The sequence below is a fragment of the Pseudophryne corroboree genome, chromosome 2, assembly GCF_028390025.1.
Source record: "Pseudophryne corroboree isolate aPseCor3 chromosome 2, aPseCor3.hap2, whole genome shotgun sequence".
NCBI classification, from domain to species: Eukaryota; Metazoa; Chordata; class Amphibia; order Anura; family Myobatrachidae; genus Pseudophryne; species Pseudophryne corroboree.
Window position 1 is genome coordinate 135,675,791 of NC_086445.1, and position 22,065 is coordinate 135,697,855.

General features: G+C 42.9%; 1 protein-coding gene across 6 annotated transcripts in view; it reads left to right on the forward strand.

Annotated features, from left to right (window-relative positions):
- MTUS2 (microtubule associated scaffold protein 2) overlaps nt 1-22,065 on the forward strand; it is a 1,049,445-nt gene that overhangs the window by 934,786 nt on the left and 92,594 nt on the right. For all 6 annotated transcript variants that reach the window (XM_063951742.1, XM_063951738.1, XM_063951743.1 and 3 more), the window contains one exon: nt 2,188-2,254. In XM_063951742.1, coding sequence (XP_063807812.1) covers nt 2,188-2,254 — 67 coding nt within the window. The remainder of the gene's footprint in view (nt 1-2,187; nt 2,255-22,065) is intronic.

Below are 22,065 nucleotides of genomic sequence, written 5' to 3' on the forward strand. Positions count from 1 at the left end.
TGAATAAAAGAAGAACGATTTGCAGATATAGAAGCATAAACGTTCAGCTATTTTACCTCACCTTCCCCAGAGGCATCTCATGCAGAACATCACCTGAGGCGATGTCTATGATGCTATGACCTCCATCTTTGCCAACTACAGACAGTGGAAATGTAACTAATAGTGGGAACAGGAATCCTAGTGAAGCGATGGCGCTGCACAGTCTTCATCTGACGTACAGTCACCTCCCTAAAGATACAATTTGTTTGAAGGTTCTCATAATGACTTATCACCCGTGCCCTCTTGGTAGCCTGTGTTATCTAGTAACTGGGGAAGATGGGTCACCAGTGTGGGGAAAAGTATCTCTCTCTCTCCGGTGTACAATGACTGACACAGCACAGTACAGCTCCAGGCATCAAGTAGCTTTAGTTTAGATAAACGCTATACCGAAGTGTTACCCAGAGCAAACTGTCCCTTCTCATTGCCCATGGTATTATGGTTGTATATCTCAGATTGTAACCAGGCTATCGGTGCATGCACAGAAAATCTGTCATTTTCATTTCTTCAATTCAGACTCCGTTATTCTAATTAATTGAATAGAAAAACTGGTGTCAAAAGAATCTTTTAACCAAATGAACACATTTAGCACCATTAAAAGAAGAAAGAATTAGCTTTTTCAGGAGCAAGCAACCTTGACGTAAAATGGCATTGCTGACTTTCTGTTTATAAATGATGAATTAAAAATAGAACAGTGTTGTGTTATGGAAATGAATTATCTCCTTGACATAAATGTTATTATGATGCACATGTTATCCATTCACATGAGTCCATTACTCTGCATTTCATATTTCTGTACATATCCCATGGGGATTTTTCTTCCCTACAATACTGCATTTTGTTTGCAAAAAGTTACTGTATATACATTTGCATATACAGTAAATAGAACAATCACAAGGAGTTAAGGACAAGGAGATTTAGGTCAAAAAGATTTATTCTCCATCAAGTAGTGGCATATGATGTAGTGCAGGGGTGGCAATTATTTCAGCCGGGGGCAACTTAACAAGTTTTAGTAAACCGTTGATGGACGTACACTAAATAATTTGTATCTACAATCAGTAAATTTTAAATTTTTTCTTTTGTTGTAAGAACCGTTATTTTCAGACGGGTGTAAAACACTACTGTAAAATAAGTGAAGTAAACATACATACACTTTTAACAGATATAATCTCGAAGACTGCTATACAGTACAGAACGCATACTGACAGCCATGCAAAACAAAGAGCATACTAGTGACTGCCGTGCAATACAGAGAGCATCATAGTGACTGTGTACAATGCAGAGAGCAGCTAGTGATGGCTAAACAGTACAGAGAGCATACTAGTGACAGCCATGCAAAACAGAGAGCATACTAATGACCGCCATACAATACAGAGAGCATCATAGTGACTGCATACAATGCAGAGAGCACCTAGTGATGGCTACACAGTACAGAGAGCATATTAGGGACTGCCGTTGAGTACAGATAGCTTCCCAGTGACTTATCTACAGTATACAGAGCATCCTAGCAGTTCCTAGCAAGGAAAAACCTGCAGTAACACGTGTGCAGTAATGCAAGCACAGAGGTCTTCAGTATACTTTCTGCGTGCAAAGGCAGTTACTAGGCTGAAGCTGATTACTAGAACTAGAATGGCAATGCTTTTGTACCTGTGCGGGGGGGTAGGGCCTGACATGCGGGGCGTACTAGCCCTGTGCTGGGCGTCCCCCCGCATTTCAGAGTAAATGATCGTAGATGTGTTAAATCTAGCACATCTACGATCAGATCTGAATTAGGCCCTAAGTCCACTAGTCTTAGCATACATAGCAGAAAGCTGGAATGTTACATTTGGTATTTGCTCTGTGACTGTGACATTATGCACTTCTCAACAGTATGACTTAACTGGGATATTAAAAGGGAAGAGGAAGATTGTTGTGTCTCCCCCTGTAGTGTCACTTGTTGGGTGTTGCCACAATGTTGATTTGTTTGTACTGTCTGTGATAAAAAATGATTTACTGTGTGTGACCGGTTATAATATGATGATTTTTGAATTAGCTGATATATATGTTAAAACTTTTTAAAAAATTATTGTTTTTTTGTGAATTTGTATATTGTGTTGTTTTGGATCTCTCAGCCTTGTACCTGTTACAATCCCTTGCTCAATGTCTTCACAGAATGAAACCGGTCTTATAAAAGAAAGAGAACTATCACTTGAACTTGCAACAATCAGAGATGAAGTGGGTGAGTAAATACTGACGAAAATGTAATAGATTACAATGCTGGATAGAATTTAGGGGGTAATTCAGACCTGATCGTAGCAGCAAATTTGTTTGCCAATGGGCAAAACCATGTGCACTGCAGGGGGGGGGGGCAGATGTAACATGTGCAGAGAGAGTTAGATTTGGGTGGGTTATATTGTTTCTGTGCAGGTTAAATACTGGTTGCTTTATTTTCACACTGCAATTTAGGTTTCAGTTTGAACACACCCCACCCAAATCGAACTCTCTCTGCACATGTTACATCTACCCCCCCTGCAGTGCACATGGCTTTCCCCGACTGCTAACAAATGTGCTGCTGCGATCAGGTCTGAATTACCCCCTTAGTCTGTTTCTGAAAGATCCACAGTGCCATCCCTATTGTGATAGAAAGATAGAAAGATAGATAGATAGATAGATAGATAGATTCGATAGATAGATTCGATAGATAGATTAGATAGATAGATAGATTCGATAGATTAGATAGATAGATAGATAGATAGATAGATAGATAGATAGATAGATAGATAGATAGATACTGTAGATAGATAGATAGATACTGTAGATAGATAGATAGATAGATAGATAGATAGATACTGTAGATAGATAGATAGATAGATAGATAGATAGATAGATAGATAGATAGATAGATAGATAGATAGATAGATAGATAGAAAGATACTGTAGATAGATAGATAGATAGATAGATACTGTAGATAGATAGATAGATAGATAGATAGATAGATAGATAGATAGATAGATAGATAGAGATACTGTAGATAGACAGATTTTTATTTTGAGATAAATGTAACAGGTACAGATGTGGCCACATACATTGATCCCCAAATTGCACCAAATAGCTGTTTGACTCGCCATGAATAATGCTTATTAGCCGCACCGTGCATCCTTTTCACTCAATCTAATCAGGTTAAATCTTTTTCGCACTATTAATATGGCAAAAGCACAAAGTACGCTGTGTACATCACTAGTGAATGTACATGCTACGACAGTGTGAAAAAGATGCTAATCTGAGAAAAAAAGGTCAGAGACGGCGATATGACTGAGTCACTGTTGCATACACTCTGTGTAAAATGCAGAATGTATGGGTTTCTCCATGTGTTAAACCCCCCAGAAGTGCCTTATATGGCAGACTTTGTGTCGCAACTCACAGATGGATTAATGGACGCCAACCCATACTTTAGAATTGGCAGAGACATAAACTCGGAGTCTAACATGCCAGTAGTGTACACCAGGGACACCCATAAGGAGGTTTGGGCTTCACTGCGCCCTCTGTCTGGATTCAGGGCTGGCATGGACTGGAGATGGTACTTTGAGATTTATTGCAAAGCCATTAGATACAAAGACGACAGATTGGGACGGAGCTAAATGGGAGGTCGGGAAATGGAATAGCAATAGGGAGCGGACACTAGGATGGTAAGAACCAGGAATGAAGCACAGGGAAGGCAGGAATTAGGATCACACGGGTAGAGCACTGGGATGCACCATGGCTATATCATATGGTATGTAAGCCTATACTCTGGCACAGGAGAATGCCCAAGGACTTCCTTTTATAGGTGGGATTTGAATTTAGGGGCAGACATGATGTCACGTTTTGGCGTGCTTGGCCCTTTAAATTTTACACAGGTTAGGTCCCAATGGGAACCCACGGCCGTCTGACCCTGGGAAGCACAGGAGGAGAAAGGGGGAGCTTGGACTGCACACCCTATTACTAAAGATATTGAGAGGTGCTATCATGCTGAGGCTTCTAATAGTATGCTGGAGGAAGAGAAATGAAGCTGCACACTCTAAGCACTAAGAACACTGATAGTAAGAATAATTTGAGAAACAGTGTATTTGAAAAACCCATGTAACCTAAAGATTTATTTAATTAAAGTGTCTGCTAACTTGAGCTGGTAACAAAATGGGATGCCTTGAAAATCCTGTTCACAGCTGCCTAGATGGTATTACTACCTTGACATAAGGGTAATTCTGTATTACAGTCCATGGAGATATGGATCCATGGACAGTTTGGAGTTGGTAGAGGATGTAAAGGTTCACAAAGAACTTGAGGTTGGATTTTGTGTTGAGCACAGATGGAACAAGCTGCCACAAAGTCCCTAACATCTTTCCTTGCAGATAGCATCCAGTAATTCCTAAGGATCAAGTCCAAAGTCTTTTTCACCATTGCATGACTGGTGAACCAAGATGCATGTGCCCACTGGAGTAACTTGGGACGTAATTCTGGTGATAATTCCCAGGTAGAATTTTCACACTGCTGGTTATAGATAGGAAATGGACTGGATTCAGAATGGGCTTATTTTTATTAGACACCTCATCCTCTGAAGTACAGAATGCTCGAGACGTCAGCCTTAATATTTTTGTTTCCTTGCCGATAAGTGATGACCAGATTGAAACTGTCAAAAAATAATGACCACCTGGCCTGGCGATAATTTAAGAAGTGAGCTGTTGTAAGGTACAGAAGGTTTAAAGACTGTCACTGGAAATTTTGCTTCCTCCTACAGATACCACCATTCCTTTAAGGCCAGTTTATACGCTCCTTGTCCTGTACTGCATAGTTATTCTAAGGAGTGGAAAAGAAGCCACATGAGTACCTTTTTTTCTGATAGAACTGCTCCAACTCCCATGATAGAAGTATCTACGTCCAGGACAAAGGGTAAATCAGGGTTAGGTTGTCTAAGAATAGGCACCAATGTGGAGCAATCTTTCAGATAAGAAAATGCCTCTTCCTCGAGGAGACACTTTCCTGGGTAACAGGTGAAGAGGGCAGTCCCATTCTCAATGAGCGGATAGTGTTTCAGTGGCTTTTTTGCTGAACACATCTCTGAAGGACTGATATGGAGCTTGTAGAGAGTCGTCTTGAGAGATGGTTGAACTTTGAATAACTCAATTCTGATGGAATTGAAAGCCCTATGACAAATTTTTGGGTTTACTCTAATCCAGTTTGGAATCATGTATACTGTAGGTAACCATGGTAGACCCAGGATAATAGGACTCTTAGCTGATGGAAGTACATAAAAGGAGGTTAACTCCCTGTAGAGATCACGCCAACCTGCATGGTTGGATTGGAGGTTCTGGAGTGGAAAGTAGCTGTAGGAATTTTATTCCCATCCACACTAATGACACAGAGAGGAGTCAGCAACAGCAAACCAGCAAACAAGGAATTCCAAGCTCCTGAACTTTCTTCGCCATATGAAATTGCCATTGGCACCAGAATTTAGAAAAGCTTTGACTGCTTCAGAAGGTTTCCCCAGCAACAAGGACACATCGATGGTAATCTGTGACAAAGTATTTTCTTTTGGGGTGGTTTGAACTGTACCTAATCTGACCACCCCTTGATCATTTAGGTCCTCCTTTTCCAGATGCTTGGGACAACATGCGAGAAGGTGACCTGGCTCACCACAATACAGGTTGAGTATCCCTTATCCAAAATGCTTGGGACCAGAGGAATTTTGGATATGGGATTTTTCCGTATTTTGGAATAATTGCCTACCATAATGAGATATCATGGTGATGGGACCTAAATTTAAGCACAGAATGCATTTATGTTACATATACACCATATACACACAGCCTGAAGGGAATTTTAGCCAATATTTTTTTATAACTTTGTGCATTAAACAAAGTGTGTGTACATTCACACAATTCATTTATATTTCATATACACCTTATACACACAGCCTGAAGGAAATTTAATACAATATTTTTAATAACTTTGTGTGTTAAACAAAGTTTGTGTACATTGAGCCATCAAAAAACAAAGGTTTCACTATCTCACTCTCACTCAAAAAAGTCCGTATTTCGGAATATTTGGATATGGGATACTCAACCTGTATAAGCGCAGCTTGTTTTTGAACCTCCTTTCTTCCTCTTCAACAGGAGCAGTGAATTACATGTTCCGGCAGTTCTGGTCCACCGCACGAGTTCTGGCACATGCACCGTGAGGTCTTTGGAGCTTTTGCTGAGTCAGACACAAAGAGTCGGTGTTTGCATTATGTTGTGGAAACCACATTTACTATCTTATGCTAATGTAACTTTCCATAGGGCTGATGTGAGGATACATGCAGCTTATAGCACAAAGCCACTATGACCATCTAGAAGCCACTATGACCCTCTAAGTACATAACTATCATCTTCAGTAACGTCACTTGCACCAGCCCCATGCTAGGTGCTAGAGATCTATCTTGAACAGGCTTCCTTTCCCTGTATGCATGACTCAGAATAGCATGGAATTCATGACACTCCTGTGCAGGGGCGGATCCAGGAAAAAATGACAGGGGGGCACCTTGTGCACGCCTTCAGCGTGCGGTCCCATGAAGGTGTGCGTGTCCTCACAACAAGGGCATGACCTAGCAACAAGGGTCATGGCCTCAAAGGGAATGTCATATTCGTAAGACGGGAAGAGGGTGACACTTTGGAGAGGCAGAGGGTAACAGGAGAGAGAGGGTGATGGGTTTATAGTGTCGCAGGGGAGAGGAAGAGGGTGAGGCAGTGGGTGAAGGAGACATACTGTAGTGGGAGACGGAGAGGCAGTGGGTGACAGAGAGAGGATGACAGTGAGAGGCAGTGTGGGTAACACCGGGGAAAGGGTGACGAGGAAAAAGTGGGTGATGCCAGGGGGAGGTGGCAGTGGGTAACAAGGAGACGGGGACAAGGAGAGGCAGTGGGTACCTAAGGTCGCTGTAGGAGTAGGAGGGAGTAGTGAGACATTTGTAGTGAAGTTTACAAAGACATGAAGTGAAAGTATCGCTGGGGAAACTGACAGAAGAAAACATGGAAGCTTAACACAATAACTGAGAGGAGAGGGAACAAGGAAACGAGAGAGGGGGAGGGGAGAGAGAGAGAGAGGGGAATGGGAGAGGCAGGGGTTCCTGAACCCAGCAAACAGCCTAATATATCCTATCTAAAAATCAATAAAGCACAAGTGCATATATATATATAATATATATACACACACACACACACACACACACACACACACACACACACACACACACACACACACACACACTATGTGTGTATATACTGTATATATATATACACACACACACAAACAGTATGTGTGTGTGTATATATATATATATATATATATATATATATATACACACACATATGCACATACATATATACATATATGAATATATTTATATGGCTGCACCAGAGAAGATAGTCAGTGCTGCCCACTTCCCTGTCCTGAAGCCCTCTCACTGACCTTATGCCTATGAGGGCTGTTGCTGCCCCACCAAGTCCGGGTGCTGCCGAGTCGCCTGCCTGATCAGTGGCAAACGCAGGATTTTGAAAGGGGGGTTTCCAAATAATTGATTGCAGACCAATGAAAACTTAATTGGTATTCACATCTTACTTGACGACTACCCCAACACATCCCAAGCCCCCCACGAAGCGGCATGGGAAAAGGAACTGGGAGTAACAATAGACAATGAAGACTGGGTAGATATATGGGACAATGCTGCCTCCAGCTCTATCTGTGTGAAAATTAAAGAAAACATATATAAACTACTCTACCGCTGGTACTATGTCCCAGCCCGTCTACACACTATGTTCCCCAACACCCCAGATGGTTGCTGGAGGGGGTGCACGGACAGTGGCTCTTTCTTACACATATGGTGGGCCTGCCCCAAAATTTACAAAATATGGGGTGAACTCATTATATTGCTTTCGCGCTTATTTGATATCTCTATCCCCCCTGACCCCCAATACTTCTTGCTCCCCTTGTCCCTCTCAATCCTCAATAGACACCAAAATAAACTATTTCGACATGTAGTTTCGGCAATGACTTGCCAAATTGCTACAGACTGGAAGAGCCTGACCCCTTCACCAATGCCGGTGATAATCTCCCGAATATGGTATGTCCACAAAATGGAATATATGACTGCAGTCATACGTAACACTTCGAAACAATTTGACAAAGTATGGTCCCCATGGCTAAACCTACAACAAGCCTCCTCCCCATTTGTAGCCTGATATGGTACCCCGCGGTCCGGCCCGCCTCCTGCCCCGGAGGGCCACCCCTCCCCCCCTCTCTACTCCCCCTTCTCTCTCCGACTGGAGGCTCTCAGCCTCACCTGTTTTTCTGCCCCCTTTTACTCGATTTCTGAGTACTCTTTTCTTCTCATTGCCTCCGCTGACTCTCTATGACGGAAGGCCAATCCGTCGCCGAGAGCTCCCCACCGCATACATCTTAATGTTACTCTTTTAAAATAAGGGGGGGAAAAAAAAAAAAAGGATCAATTATTCTGTAGTTGTAACAATTCATTGTAACTATATTTGTTCTTTAAACACCCAAATTGTCCGGGTGCTCTGTTACCACTGTAATCTTATTTTGATCCACCCAATAAATCGTGTTTAAAAAAAAAAAAAAAAAACTTAATTGGTCCGGCTCCCTCTATGACGCCAATGCTAGCATTCCCATGTGATGTCATTCTTCTGCACCAGGAACCTGTGAGCAGATGGCGCCATGGATGTTCTGGATAGAGTATACAGGATGAAAATTATGAAAATGTTGAACTGAATAACACTGAAATGTCGGTGAACCCCTCATCTGTTGCCTGATAATTCCTGCAATGAGTACAGCCTGCTATTCAGTTGTGTTCCCATAGACCCCCCCCCCACCCATGAACAGACAGCACATATCCCCCCAGCAACCCACTTGCCTCCATAGACAGCCACAGCACCATCATTCCCCCCAGCAACCCCCTTCCCTCCATAGACAGGCATCATACTACCAACATACTCCCCCCCCCCCCCCCCCCCCATAGACAGACAGGACAGCAGCATCCTACCCCTACGCCACCCCATAGACTGACAGGACAGTACCATCTTCACCCTCTTCCCCATAGACAGACAGGTCAGCACCATTATGCCCCCCATAGACAGACAGGGCAGCACCATCCTATCCCTATGCCACCCCATAGACTGACAGGACAGTACCATCTTCAACCTCTTCCCCATAGGACAGGATAGCACCATCACCCCTCCCCCCCTAGACACACAGGACAGCACCATTACGCCCCCAATAGACAGGCAGCATAGCACCCCCCCCCCCCCCTCCCCCATCCCCATAGACAGACTGGACAGCACCATCCTATCCCTACGCCACCCCATAGACTGAAAGGACAGTACCATCTTCCCCCTTTTCCCCATAGACAGACAGGACAGCACCATTACGCCCCCCCATAGACAGTCAGCATGACACCATCATCCCCCATAGACACATAGGACAGCACCATCATCCCCCCCCCCAGACAGCATAGCACCATCAACCAGGCCCCCTCCTCCGCTCCCAGACAGACAGGACAGCACCATCGTCCCCCCTTAGACAGACAGGACAGTGCCATCACCCCCCCTCCCCCATAGACAGCGTAGCACCATCATGCTTCATGGACGGACAGTACATGTGCCTGGTCAAACTTCTGGTTACCGCAAATTAAGAGTACCGGCGTCGCTCCGAGTCCCAGCATATGTATCATCTTGCTCCCGCTACAAAGTCAATCAGTAATCAGTGCCCGGAGTGAAGGTAAAAGCTGCAGCGGCGCTACAATGATGCTGGGCCAGCGGCTTCCACCTCTCACAGCACGTCAGTGAGAGTGGAGCTGCTACTCCTATATGCCAGCCTGAGCGTCCAGCCTCGGGATGCAGTGAAGCTGAGCGCCAGACTTACAAAAAGGTAAAAAAACAAAAACGCTCACCTCATCAGCGATAGATCGGCGGCCAGGGGGGGTTTCTAGGGACTCAGCGCTTGTCACTTGTGGCTGGACCATGGAGGAGGGGAGGAGAGAGAAGGGGAAAGCCTCCCCTCTCCTCAGAGACTTCCGGCTTTACTACAGCCGGCTGCAGCGTACTGTAATGAGTCACTCTGACTCATTACTGCTGCCACTGCCACTGGGCCCTTCATCGCGGCGGGCACCAGTGAACTGCGCCGCCGCTTCTTTTTTTCAAGGGACTGCTTTTTTTTTTTCTTAAGTGCCAAACATGACAGGGGGGGGGCGCACGGGCCCGCGTGCCCCCCCCCTGGATCCGCCAGTGCTCCTGTGCCACTCCCACAGGATAGAACAGCTCCATGTGATCACATTGTCGCTGCTCAATTCCTGCCCTGAAAGGCCCATTTCACTGAAAGCAAGATCTGGCAAAGATCCGTCCTGCCCACAATAGAATGCAGATATGCAAAAAACGTACATTTGCACTGTGTGCTAAACCTCGCAATTTATGTCTGCCTCAGGATCAGCCTCTTTATCTCCTCTCACCTCCTTGTCCGCAGTAGCAGCACCACCTTGGTGGAGGTAGGTTAGCTACTGGCTCTGGTGTAGGCTGGCAGACTGGCTCTTATGTTCCCACCAGTGGTTTATACAGTTCTGGTTTATGTTATACTAGCTGAAGTACCCCGCGTTGCCCGGGATTTTAAGAATGTCTGTTTACAAAAATAAATGTAAATATTAAACACACAGTATAAATAACATTGTAGATAGCTGAATAGCCGTGCTTCGCTACAGGATGAGGATGGTAAAGTAGAATGATAGTTGTTTGTTAATTTACGTTGGTTGGAGATATATAGGCATATCTTGCTTCCCTGACGCACTTTGTGTAGTGGCCGGACCGCTTTTTGGTCCCCCAAGGGACCCTGCTCTTCCCACTATACAACTCTCAGTCTGTGGCTTCCTGCTGCCTCCAATCCCCTCCTCGCATCATGTCACAGTGCCCCTGTGAAATGTTCGATTTTTTTACAGTTTCTTATATAGCGCCGCACATTATCTATCTCCTGATATACTCTGTGCTGCTGGGGAACCGTGCTACTTCCACTATACAACTCTCAGTCTGTGGCTTCCTGCTGCCTCCAATCCCGTCCTCGCATCATGTCACAGTGCCCCTGTGAAATGTTCGATTTTTTTACAGTTTCTTATATAGCGCAGCACATTATCTATCTCCTGATATACTCTGTGCTGCTGGGGAACCATGCTACTTCCACTATCTAACTCTCAGTGTGTGGGTTTGTGCTACCTGCATTCCCCTCTTCACATCATGTCACTGGCCCTGTCACATGCAGCCCTGTCATCACTGACATATCATGCATGTCCTGATATAGTCTGTGCTGCTGGCCCACCCCTAGGGGTGCGAGTGGTATGTTACCCCCACAGTATTTGTTCCCAGAGTGTAAGTCATATGTGTAGCAAGTTTGGTGTAAATTGCTGCAGGCATTCGGGAGTTATGCCGTCTCCTGAAATACTCTGTGCTGCTGTCCCACCCCTAGAGGTGCTAGGGGGGCTCTAACCCCCACAGAGTTTTTTTCCCCAGATTGTAAGGCAGATGTGTACCAAGTTTGGTGTAAATTGCTCCAGGCCTTCCACAGTTGTGCTATCTGCTGACATACTCTGTGCTGCTGTCCCACCCCTAGGGGTGCTAGGGGTGTCTTCCCCCCACAGTCTTTGTTCCCAGATTGTAAGGCATATGTGTACCAATTTTTGAGTACATTGCTCCAGAAATTCTGGAGTTATTACTCTGTGCTGCTGTCTGCCCCCTTAGGGGTGTTAGGGATTTCAAATTGTTTTAGTTGCCTCTGCCGTGTTTTAATACGCTCGTATGTAAAATTTCACGATCTTCACTTGTAAACTGTGGATTTGTATAGAAAGACAGAAGGACAGACTTTCGCTTTTATATAGTAGATAGATGTATGTATACTTCCTCTGGGTGTTATGTGCTAACCTGGTAGCACAGTGTTTTTTTTCTACAGATGGGACAATTGCATGTAATACTATCACGTTTTATATACTTGACTGTTCCATACAACCACTTCTACATTTCCATGATTTTAGACACATTGGAACATATCTAATAGGGTGCGGGATGCCGGCCAATCTCGTTGTTTTTTTTAAAGCAGCAATCATTTACAAGGTTTGGCCTTATAAATGATTGCCGCTTTGTAAAAAAGCCTCCGAGATCAGCCGGCATCCCGCACCTCCAGCAAACTCTGGCCTTATTACATGTGCCCCTTTTTATTAGACCCTACAATATACATTAATCTGTTTACTAGATGGGACATATTGCTACTCAGAACCAAAGGGTAGAGAACAAGTTAAAAAGATGGTTCCTCCCTCATCTGTCCCATGAAGGGGTCACGCGTGTATACTCGTACCTGTTCGTGGGAGCATATACAGCCCTGTGGATTGCGGGTTTGTGCACCCACACGCCCAGGGGCAAACTAGTTGTGGCAAATGACTCATGTTTGCCTTGGCTCGCAGCAAAGATGAGGAGGGCGTATCTGTGTTGGGGAGTATCATTTCTAAGGTCGCACAGAATACTGTCTTCTTCCATCTAATCCTAAACCCATAGTTATATATTTATAGAGAATATTTCTTGTTACTCTGCAGTAATATATCAAAAACAAGATTTACAGTATTATGACTCCTCATTATGTTTAAGTCCCATTTATGCAGATATTCAGGGGCGAATGTAGAGGTCAGGCTGCCCCTAGGCTTGTTGGTCGCCCCCCCATCATGACACTGCACCCTTTATTTCAGGGCCAGTCCTGATGCCTCCAGACTGCCAAAGCAGCTTATGTGCCTACTGTAAATCCACCACTGCAGTTTCCTCTTTGCTTCTTTCTTTCCACTCCCTTTGCTGGTGTTTATTTTATTTTTTTACTTATAAATACTTATAGTGTAAAGGCTTACCATAAAATTTTTCGAGACATGGGAAAGCTATATACAGTAGAAACCCTATCCCGCCCACTAAAGGAACAGGTGTGGAGATGTTTTAACAACACTTTATGGTACGAAACTAGGGTTTATGAACAGGACCCCCCAATTTTACTAAACTTAATCCAGGGGGGAATATCATTTTCTACTCTGGGAGAGAGTGGATGTATATGTTGATGTGGGCATGGATCCGGGCTCACTTTGTTTGTCTTCAATGCCTGAAAGAACCTCTATCGTGACTCTAATATATATATTGGTTCTCATATTGGTTCTCACTGCTACCTTACTTTTCTTACTTGATAGACAAATGCTTAGGCTATAACTTTTGCTGATTGTATACTTTGATATACTTTATTGTGAATCTTTGTTATGCTTCAATTGAAATAAAAAGGAAATGTAAAAAAAAAAAAATACTTATAGTGTATTTTCCCTTTGGGTATTGTTTTATGTCCCCCCACCCCCACCCCCTGTCCCCCTCCCCTTTATCCTGACACCCTGTACTCCCACCTACTGTTCACAGTAACCTGACTTCTATTTTCACTTTGTTTGCATTTTGAATTTTTAAGATTTTAATTTTGGTCTGTATTTGGCTTTGTGTTGGGTTGAACTTTTTTTTCTGTGTTTATTCTTGTTTTGGATGATCATTTAGAATACAGAATTATTACAAAAAAAAAAATCCAACACTGCAGATATTTTTCTTTTGCAGAAGCGGCACCACTGCCCTGATATGGCCGTTATTCGAGATATAATTTAATCATTTTGATTATCTTATAGGTTTTTTTCTCTTGCATTTTTACAAGCATGCATTTTTACAAGAAAGCAAAAAGTGTTGAATGCATTATTCAAGACGTATAATTGTTTAATCTAAATATTTAAAGAGGCAGAAATTAGGTTTAAGATTTGTATTGTTTGGAACCTTTTTTAAAAAAATTGTGGCTTTTGGAATAATGACTATGATTGTGTGCATGTTTTAAGAAGGGTACACACTAGCCGATGTGTTTACCCGATGATATTGGCTGCAGCAGGGACCCAGCGGGGTGCCGGCACCGCAAGTGCATACACACTTGCCGGTGTCAGCGGGGAGGGAGTTACGGGGAGGAGCAGGGACCATGCTTCAGCATGGCTCTCGTTAACGAGGTCCTCCCTCGTCTGAACTATTCAGACGAGGGAGGGGGTCGTTAACGATGTGCGGGAGCGCGCATTGTTAACGATGTTGAGTGTACACACTAGACGAGATAGTAAAAAATATTGCTCATAATGGCCCTTCTCAGCGATATCTTTTACTTTCTTGTCTAGTGTGTATGGGACTTTAATGGCTCCAAATCAATAATAAAGTGAAAGATCCCTGTGATTTGTGAGAAGAGACTAGTGACATGACTAGTGACATACTGTACACTTTGCATGGATGCCAAAAATATATATGATCAGGATACAGGGCGATGACACTTTTGCTAATAGCAGGGTAGTTACATTTCTAATTAATAATAGTAGTTTAGTTACATGCAAGCCACCCACTACCATTTTTATGTGAACGTAGTTTTTATTACTAATGGCATTTGCAAAGGTCACTTGCTTGTTACGTTCAAGGGAAGCAGATCTATCATTTATGAGAACGCAGCCTATTAATTCACCATGACTGACATCTTTCAGACATCGTCTATGTCACTTATTAAGGCGTCCATTTATTATTGCTTATTAGCCACAATTAGATAACCTTATAACTCTAGATGAAATAACAACTCGGACAACAACTGCTTCGATTGAAGGTCACAGCTTTTATTAATCATGACCGAATTAGATTCTCTCAAAGGTGGCCAAGAAGGCACCACAAGATCAGCTCCAGCCAAACTGAAATAACCATCGAAAATGAGAGATGTCTAAAATGCCCCTTCCAAAAACGCAACTACGCTGTGAAGGACTCACTACCCCTTACTCGAGCACGAACTGAGTGCCTCGCAAAAGGTGCCCAGGTCCCTTTGCAGAAGTAGGACAGCCGGCCTAAATTCGAACGGGTAAGTGCCCCACAGCGACCTCTTGCGTCACATGTGGCTGCTGATGTGCAGCGCCTTCCCACCACAGCAAGGTTTCTTCCATAAGCCGTAGCATAGTCATCTAGAAAACAACCCAAAGTACTACTCCAAAACACAAAAAATTTCCGTAAGAAAAATACCAAGGCCTGAACTAGACAGATTGATTCCTTCCAAATAGCAAAAGGTGGCAAGTAAAATGGATGCCACTATATATACTGTCACTAAACCACGCACACTAAATTCAAATTTCCAGACTTTGTAACCAATAAGAATAAAAACCTTACTCCTACCAGCATCTACCTGGCAACAGGTTCCAAAGATTGACCAATCACAAAAATATCAGGACTCTTATTTAGTCTCCGGTCTATCCAACCCTCGCCTACTTTTCTGTTGAATTTAGTAGGCTGCATTCTCAATGATGTCACTGGTTCCTGGAGAACTTGATAGGTTGTCTTCACAGTGATGTCACTGGTTTCTAGTGAACTTGATAGGCTGTATTCACAGTGATGTCACTGGTTCCTAGTGAACTTGATAGCTTCCATTCTCAGTGATATCACTGATTCATAGTGATTTGGTAGGCTACATTCCAGGGAGTGTTGTTTAGCCCTCAAAATGGCTGCCACCACTGTGGCTCTTGGATAGTCCAAGCAAATACAAACCAATTAGCTCCTAACTGCCATGTTACAGGCTGTGGTAAAAAAAAAATTAAAGGCAGCAGCTGGTTGGTTGGTATTTTATCTCTCTCCACTTTATCTTTCTCCAAACTTTGATACATCTCCCCCTGTAACCCTTTAAGTATCTCCACTCCATGGAAAAAAATATCCTATTTGGACTAAATGAGTTTATCTAATAAGATTATCCAAACACCTGACAGGAATATAGTAGAATAATATAATTATTGCTCTTTGTGATGGACGATCAGAAGTTATCTGTCATGCCCCCATAGTACCACAAATGTAACACAATCCAATATTATAGAATAGTCTTAGTGTAGATAAGTGGCATTATAGAGAGTAGAAGTACTGTAGCCTCTTATTATTATTCATATAAAATAGTTTTCATCTTATAAAATATTTTGTGAGTGTGTTTGTATTTGCTTTTCCTGTACAGCATAGTCTGATACCCTATAGTACAGCATAGTCTGATAACCTATAGTACAGCATAGTCTGATACCCTATAGTACAGCATAGTCTGATACAGGTTGAGTATCCCTTATCCAAAATGCTTGGGACCAGAGGTATTTTGGATATCGGATTTTTCCGTATTTTGGAATAATTGCATATCATAATGAGATATTATGGTGATGGGACCTAAGTCTAAGCACAGAATGCATTTGTGTTTCATATACACCTTATACACACAGCCTGAAGGTAATTTTAGCCAATATTTTTTATAACTTTGTGCATTAAACAAAGTGTGTCTACATTCACACAATTCATTTATGTTTCATATACACCTTATACACACAGCCTGAAGTTCATTTAATTCAATATTTTTAATAACTTTGTGTATTAAACAAAGTTTGTGTACATTGAGCCATCAAAAAACAAAGGTTTCACTATCTCACTCAAAAAAGTCCGTATTTCGGAATATTCCGTATTTCGGAATATTTGGATATGGGATACTCAACCTGTATCCTATAGTGCAGCAGAGTCTGATACCTTATAGTACAGCAGAGTCGGATACCTTATAGTACAGCAGAGTCTGATACCCTATAGTACAGCATAATCTGTTACCCTATAGTACAGCATAGTCCGATACCCTATAGTACAGCATAGTCCGATACCCTATAGTACAGCATAGTCTGATATCCTATAGTGCAGCATAGTCTGATACCTTATAGTGCAGCATAGTCTGATACCCCATAGTACAGCAGAGTCTGATACCCTAGAGTACAGCAGAGTCGGATACCCTATAGTACAGCAGAGTCCGATACCCTATAGTACAGCATAGTCCGATACCCTATAGTACAGCATAGTCCGATGCCCTATAGTACAGCATAGTCCGATGCCCTATAGTACAGCATAGTCCGATGCCCTATAGTACAGCATAGTCCGATGCCCTATAGTACAGCATAGTCCGATGCCCTATAGTACAGCATAGTCCGATGCCCTATAGTACAGCATAGTCCGATGCCCTATAGTACAGCATAGTCCGATATCCTATAGTGCAGCAGAGTCCGATACCCTATAGTGCAGCAGAGTCCGATACCCTATAGTGCAGCAGAGTCCAATACCCTATAGTACAGCAGAGTCCGATACCCTATAGTGCAGCATAGTCCGATACCCTATAGTGCAGCATAGTCCGATACCCTATAGTACAGCAGAGTCTGATACCCTATAGTACAGCAGAGTCCGATACCCTATAGTACAGCAGAGTCCGATACCCTATAGTACAGTAGAGTCCGATACCCTATAGTACAGTAGAGTCCGATACCCTATAGTACAGCATAGTCCGATACCCTATAGTACAGCATAGTCCGATACCCTATAGTACAGCATAGTCCGATACCCTATAGTACAGCATAGTCTGATACCCTATAGTACAGCATAGTCTGATATCCTATAGTACAGCATAGTCTGATATCCTATAGTACAGCATAGTCTGATACCCTATAGTACAGCATAGTCCGATATCCTATAGTGCAGCAGAGTCCGATACCCTATAGTGCAGCAGAGTCCGATACCCTATAGTGCAGCAGAGTCCAATACCCTATAGTACAGCAGAGTCCGATACCCTATAGTGCAGCATAGTCCGATACCCTATAGTGCAGCATAGTCCGATACCCTATAGTACAGCAGAGTCTGATACCCTATAGTACAGCAGAGTCCGATACCCTATAGTACAGCAGAGTCCGATACCCTATAGTACAGTAGAGTCCGATACCCTATAGTACAGTAGAGTCCGATACCCTATAGTACAGCATAGTCCGATACCCTATAGTACAGCATAGTCCGATACCCTATAGTACAGCATAGTCCGATACCCTATAGTACAGCATAGTCTGATACCCTATAGTACAGCATAGTCTGATATCCTATAGTACAGCATAGTCTGATATCCTATAGTACAGCATAGTCTGATACCCTATAGTACAGCATAGTCCGATACCCTATAGTACAGCATAGTCTGATACCCTATAGAACAGCATAGTCTGATATCCTATAGTGCAGCAGAGCAGTGGCGTAAGTTCGTCTCAGTAGCCCGGAGGCGAGATAAATATTGGTGTCCCCCCCTATATTTAGATAAGTGTGTGTGTGTGTGTGTGTGTGTGTGTGTGTGTGTGTGTGTTTGTGTGTGTGTAGTGTTCTGAAAAAAAAAGTATATACTGTATATATACATTTCATTGTCTTTTATTTTAAATCACACATTTCTTAGCAGTCATACCCAGGATTAGAACCCATGACCTGTTACACTGACAGCAGGCACTTTACTAATGGAGCTATTTGCTCCTTTATAGGAAGCAGGAGAATTCTTACTATACAAAGTTACGTGTAATTGTCAGAGAAGTAACTTCATGTAGTTAGAATTCTCATATTTCCTATACAGGAGCAAATAGCTTCATCAGTAAGGTGTCTGCTTCCAGTGTAATAGGTCGTGGTTTCTAATCCCGGGTATGACACTTGTAAAATGTGTATCTAAAGTATAATAAAAAGGGTGTGATTTGTAAGGTACAGGGACCAGTGACGCAATTGGCTACTGATAAGAGAGTAGAGGCTATCAACTTAATTTAATGGTGTCACAGAATGGGAGGAGAGGTGCCCCCTTCAGAGCAGGAGCCCGGCGGCAGATGACTCCGTTACCTCCCAGAGTTCTGCCTCTGCAGCAGAGTCTGATACCTTATAGTACAGCAGAGTCTGATACCCTATAGTACAGCAGAGTCTGATATCCTATTGTACAGCATAGTCCGATACCCTGTAGTACAGCATAGTCTGATACCCTATAGTGCAGCATAGACTGATATCCTATAGTGCAGCATAGTCTGATACCTTATAGTACAGCAGAGTCTGATACCCTATAGTACAGCATAGTCCGATATCCTATAGTACAGCATAGTTCGATACCCTATAGTACAGCATAGTCCGATACCCTATAGTACAGCATAGTCCGATACCCTATAGTGCAGCATAGTCTGATATCCTATAGTGCAGCATAGTCTGATACCTTATAGTGCAGCAGAGTCTGATACCCTATAGTACAGCAGAGTCTGATACCCTATAGTACAGCAGAGTCTGATACCTTATAGTACAGCAGAGTCTGATACCTTATAGTACAGCATAGTCTGATAACCTATAGTACAGCATAGTCGGATACCCTATAGTGCAGCATAGTCTGATACCCTATAGTGCAGCATAGTCTGATACCCTATAGTGCAGCATAGTCTGATACCCTATAGTGCAGCATAGTCCGATACCCTATAGTGCAGCATAGTCCGATACCCTATAGTGCAACAGTCTGATACCCTATAGTACAGCATAGTCTGATATCCTATAGTACAGCATAGTCTGATATCCTATAGTGCAGCAGAGTCTGATACCCTATAGTACAGCAGAGTCTAATACCCTATAGTACAGCATAGTCTGATACCCTATAGTACAGCATAGTCTGATAACCTATAGTACAGCATAGTCTGATATCCTATAGTGCAGCAGAGTCTGATACCTTATAGTACAGCATAGTCCGATACCCTATAGTGCAACAGTCTGATACCCTATAGTACAGCAGAGTCTGATACCCTATAGTACAGTATAGTCTGATAACCTATATTCTTTCATTCCTCAATATGACCTTGCACATATCATTCAACCATTTACCTTTGAATTATTAATCAGGGAAAGTGTACTGATTTGCTGTTTAATTATAAGGTAATATTTATAGTAGTACATACAGTAATAATATGCAGGGAGACTTTCTTTCCAATTTTACAATCCATAAATAAAAAAACATTATTGATGTAGTCAGCAAATGCATTTTATTTGGGTTTTCAATGTTAAAGTGTAACCTGCATACAGTAAATATATATATATATATATATATATATATATATATATATATTTAAAGTAAGGTTGAACACATAAATACTGAGGTCACAAAAGATTTTGCAGTCAGAGAGAATACAATAGAACTTGGCATCTGCAGAGAAGGAACCAGGCTTTGGGAACTGTCACTGCCCTTGTGCTGTTCTGTCATAATGTATTGTCAGGGAGTCTGAGGAGCCTATTTATCACCATCCGCATCCAGGATGCGGATGACAGGTGATAAAATCGCCCCATCTTGCATTGCGATGATTGATTACATCGCAGGGATGTATCAATTATCGCGTGCAGGGACAGAGCTTGTGGTCAGCTCTGTCCCTGCGATGCCTCTTCGCAGCATCATCGGGGTATTTTTCGTAAAAAACACAGCGATGTCCTGCTGCGCATGCGCCGCCCCCGCTGACATCGCCGCTACCGCCGCCCGGTCGACCCCCCCTGTCCCCGTCGCGACTACCCCTGCGCGCCGTGGATTCCCCCAGAAGTTCAATACACTCACCTGTCCAGGGAGCCGGTCCGTGCTTCTTCAGGAGGCTGCCATGCGCCGGGTCCTTCTCCTGCGCTGTGACCCCCAGTGCTGTAAAGTGCGCTGCCATTTTGCAGCGTCACTTTACTGCACCGGGGTCACAGCGCAGCATATGGGGGACCCGGCGCCTGGCAACGCTCACCGGAGCAGCGGACACCGGCTCCCTGGACAGGTGAGTATTTTTATTTTAACTTTTTTTGGTTTTTTTAACACTGTGATCAGCTTATGTGTCCATCGGACACACATAGCTGATCACTCTGCCAAGTCCCCGCTCAGCTTTCTCTGCCAGGGGCAAGGAAAGCTGGGCAAATGCCACATTATCGCAGTGCTGCCCTGTGAACTCGCCAGCCTGAGCTGGTAAGTACCCCTGAAAGAGACTAATGGTGTATCTCAGTCATCCTCTCATTCTTCAGGTCACACAGCTGGTCCAGTGCTTTAGACAAGTACAGTACATCTGAGAAGTTTGATAATACAGTTTCTTATCGTCTCCTTTTTCACTATTGATATGAAAGATATGCTCTTTGCTTCATTTATCAGCAGGGAACTTGTGAAGGGTAGCAGTTGATTTACCGACGGACACAATATCAGTATTGTGACTATGTCAGCATAATGAATGTCAGTATTTCGACCGTGTCGGTATTTTGACTATAGGTCAGTGGATGTCGGGATTATGGCCATCTATACATCATACTGAACCCCTTGTGAAGAGCTGTGTGACCTGCACTTTACCTGACATTGCACTTTTGGTGACCAGGTATTTATTTTTTCTGTGGAACTTGACATAAACAAAGTCTAGCTGCTTCTCTGTGCCTTATTAATGTACAGTTCTAGAAGACCGTTACTGTAGACGTCTGCTGGGAACACTTCCTCTGACAGTAACGTGTTCTTGTATGAGTAAAGAACAGTGTCCTGGCTCTATACTAGATTTGCGGCTTATGTATTTTATTCTTGAATCAAAGAAGACACTTATTCTCATGTTTCACCTTTATTTGGGGAACAACTACGTAACTAGATTATGTTTTATACACAAAAGTAACATTTACTTTACAAATGCCTGCACGCTAATTCCATCATGGGGTATGAAGCCATATAACAGCTTGTTATTTACATTCCTCCAGAGATCCTGGATACTTTCTCCACACTAAACTATTGTAACCCAGATTATCTTGGTGAGCCTGCCTTTGTTACATTATATCCTCTTACATTTGCAGCAGGATTATGCTTCTAATAATCTAGACAGCTGTAACAGTTGTTGGAGGAACAAAATGTAGAAATATATTTTAAAAAATCATATTTTTTTTGTCTAGTATTTTGATTAAGTTGTTTCGAAGTGGGCATTAATAGTGAACCTTTTAAAAGCATAGATGAAATTGATAACTTTTTTTTTAGTACAACATTTGATGTGTTTTCTCAAAGGTTGAAATTGTGGGACCTTTAGCAAAATTGTGAAAGGGCGTAAAAAGGTTTATCAGGTGGGGCTTGTC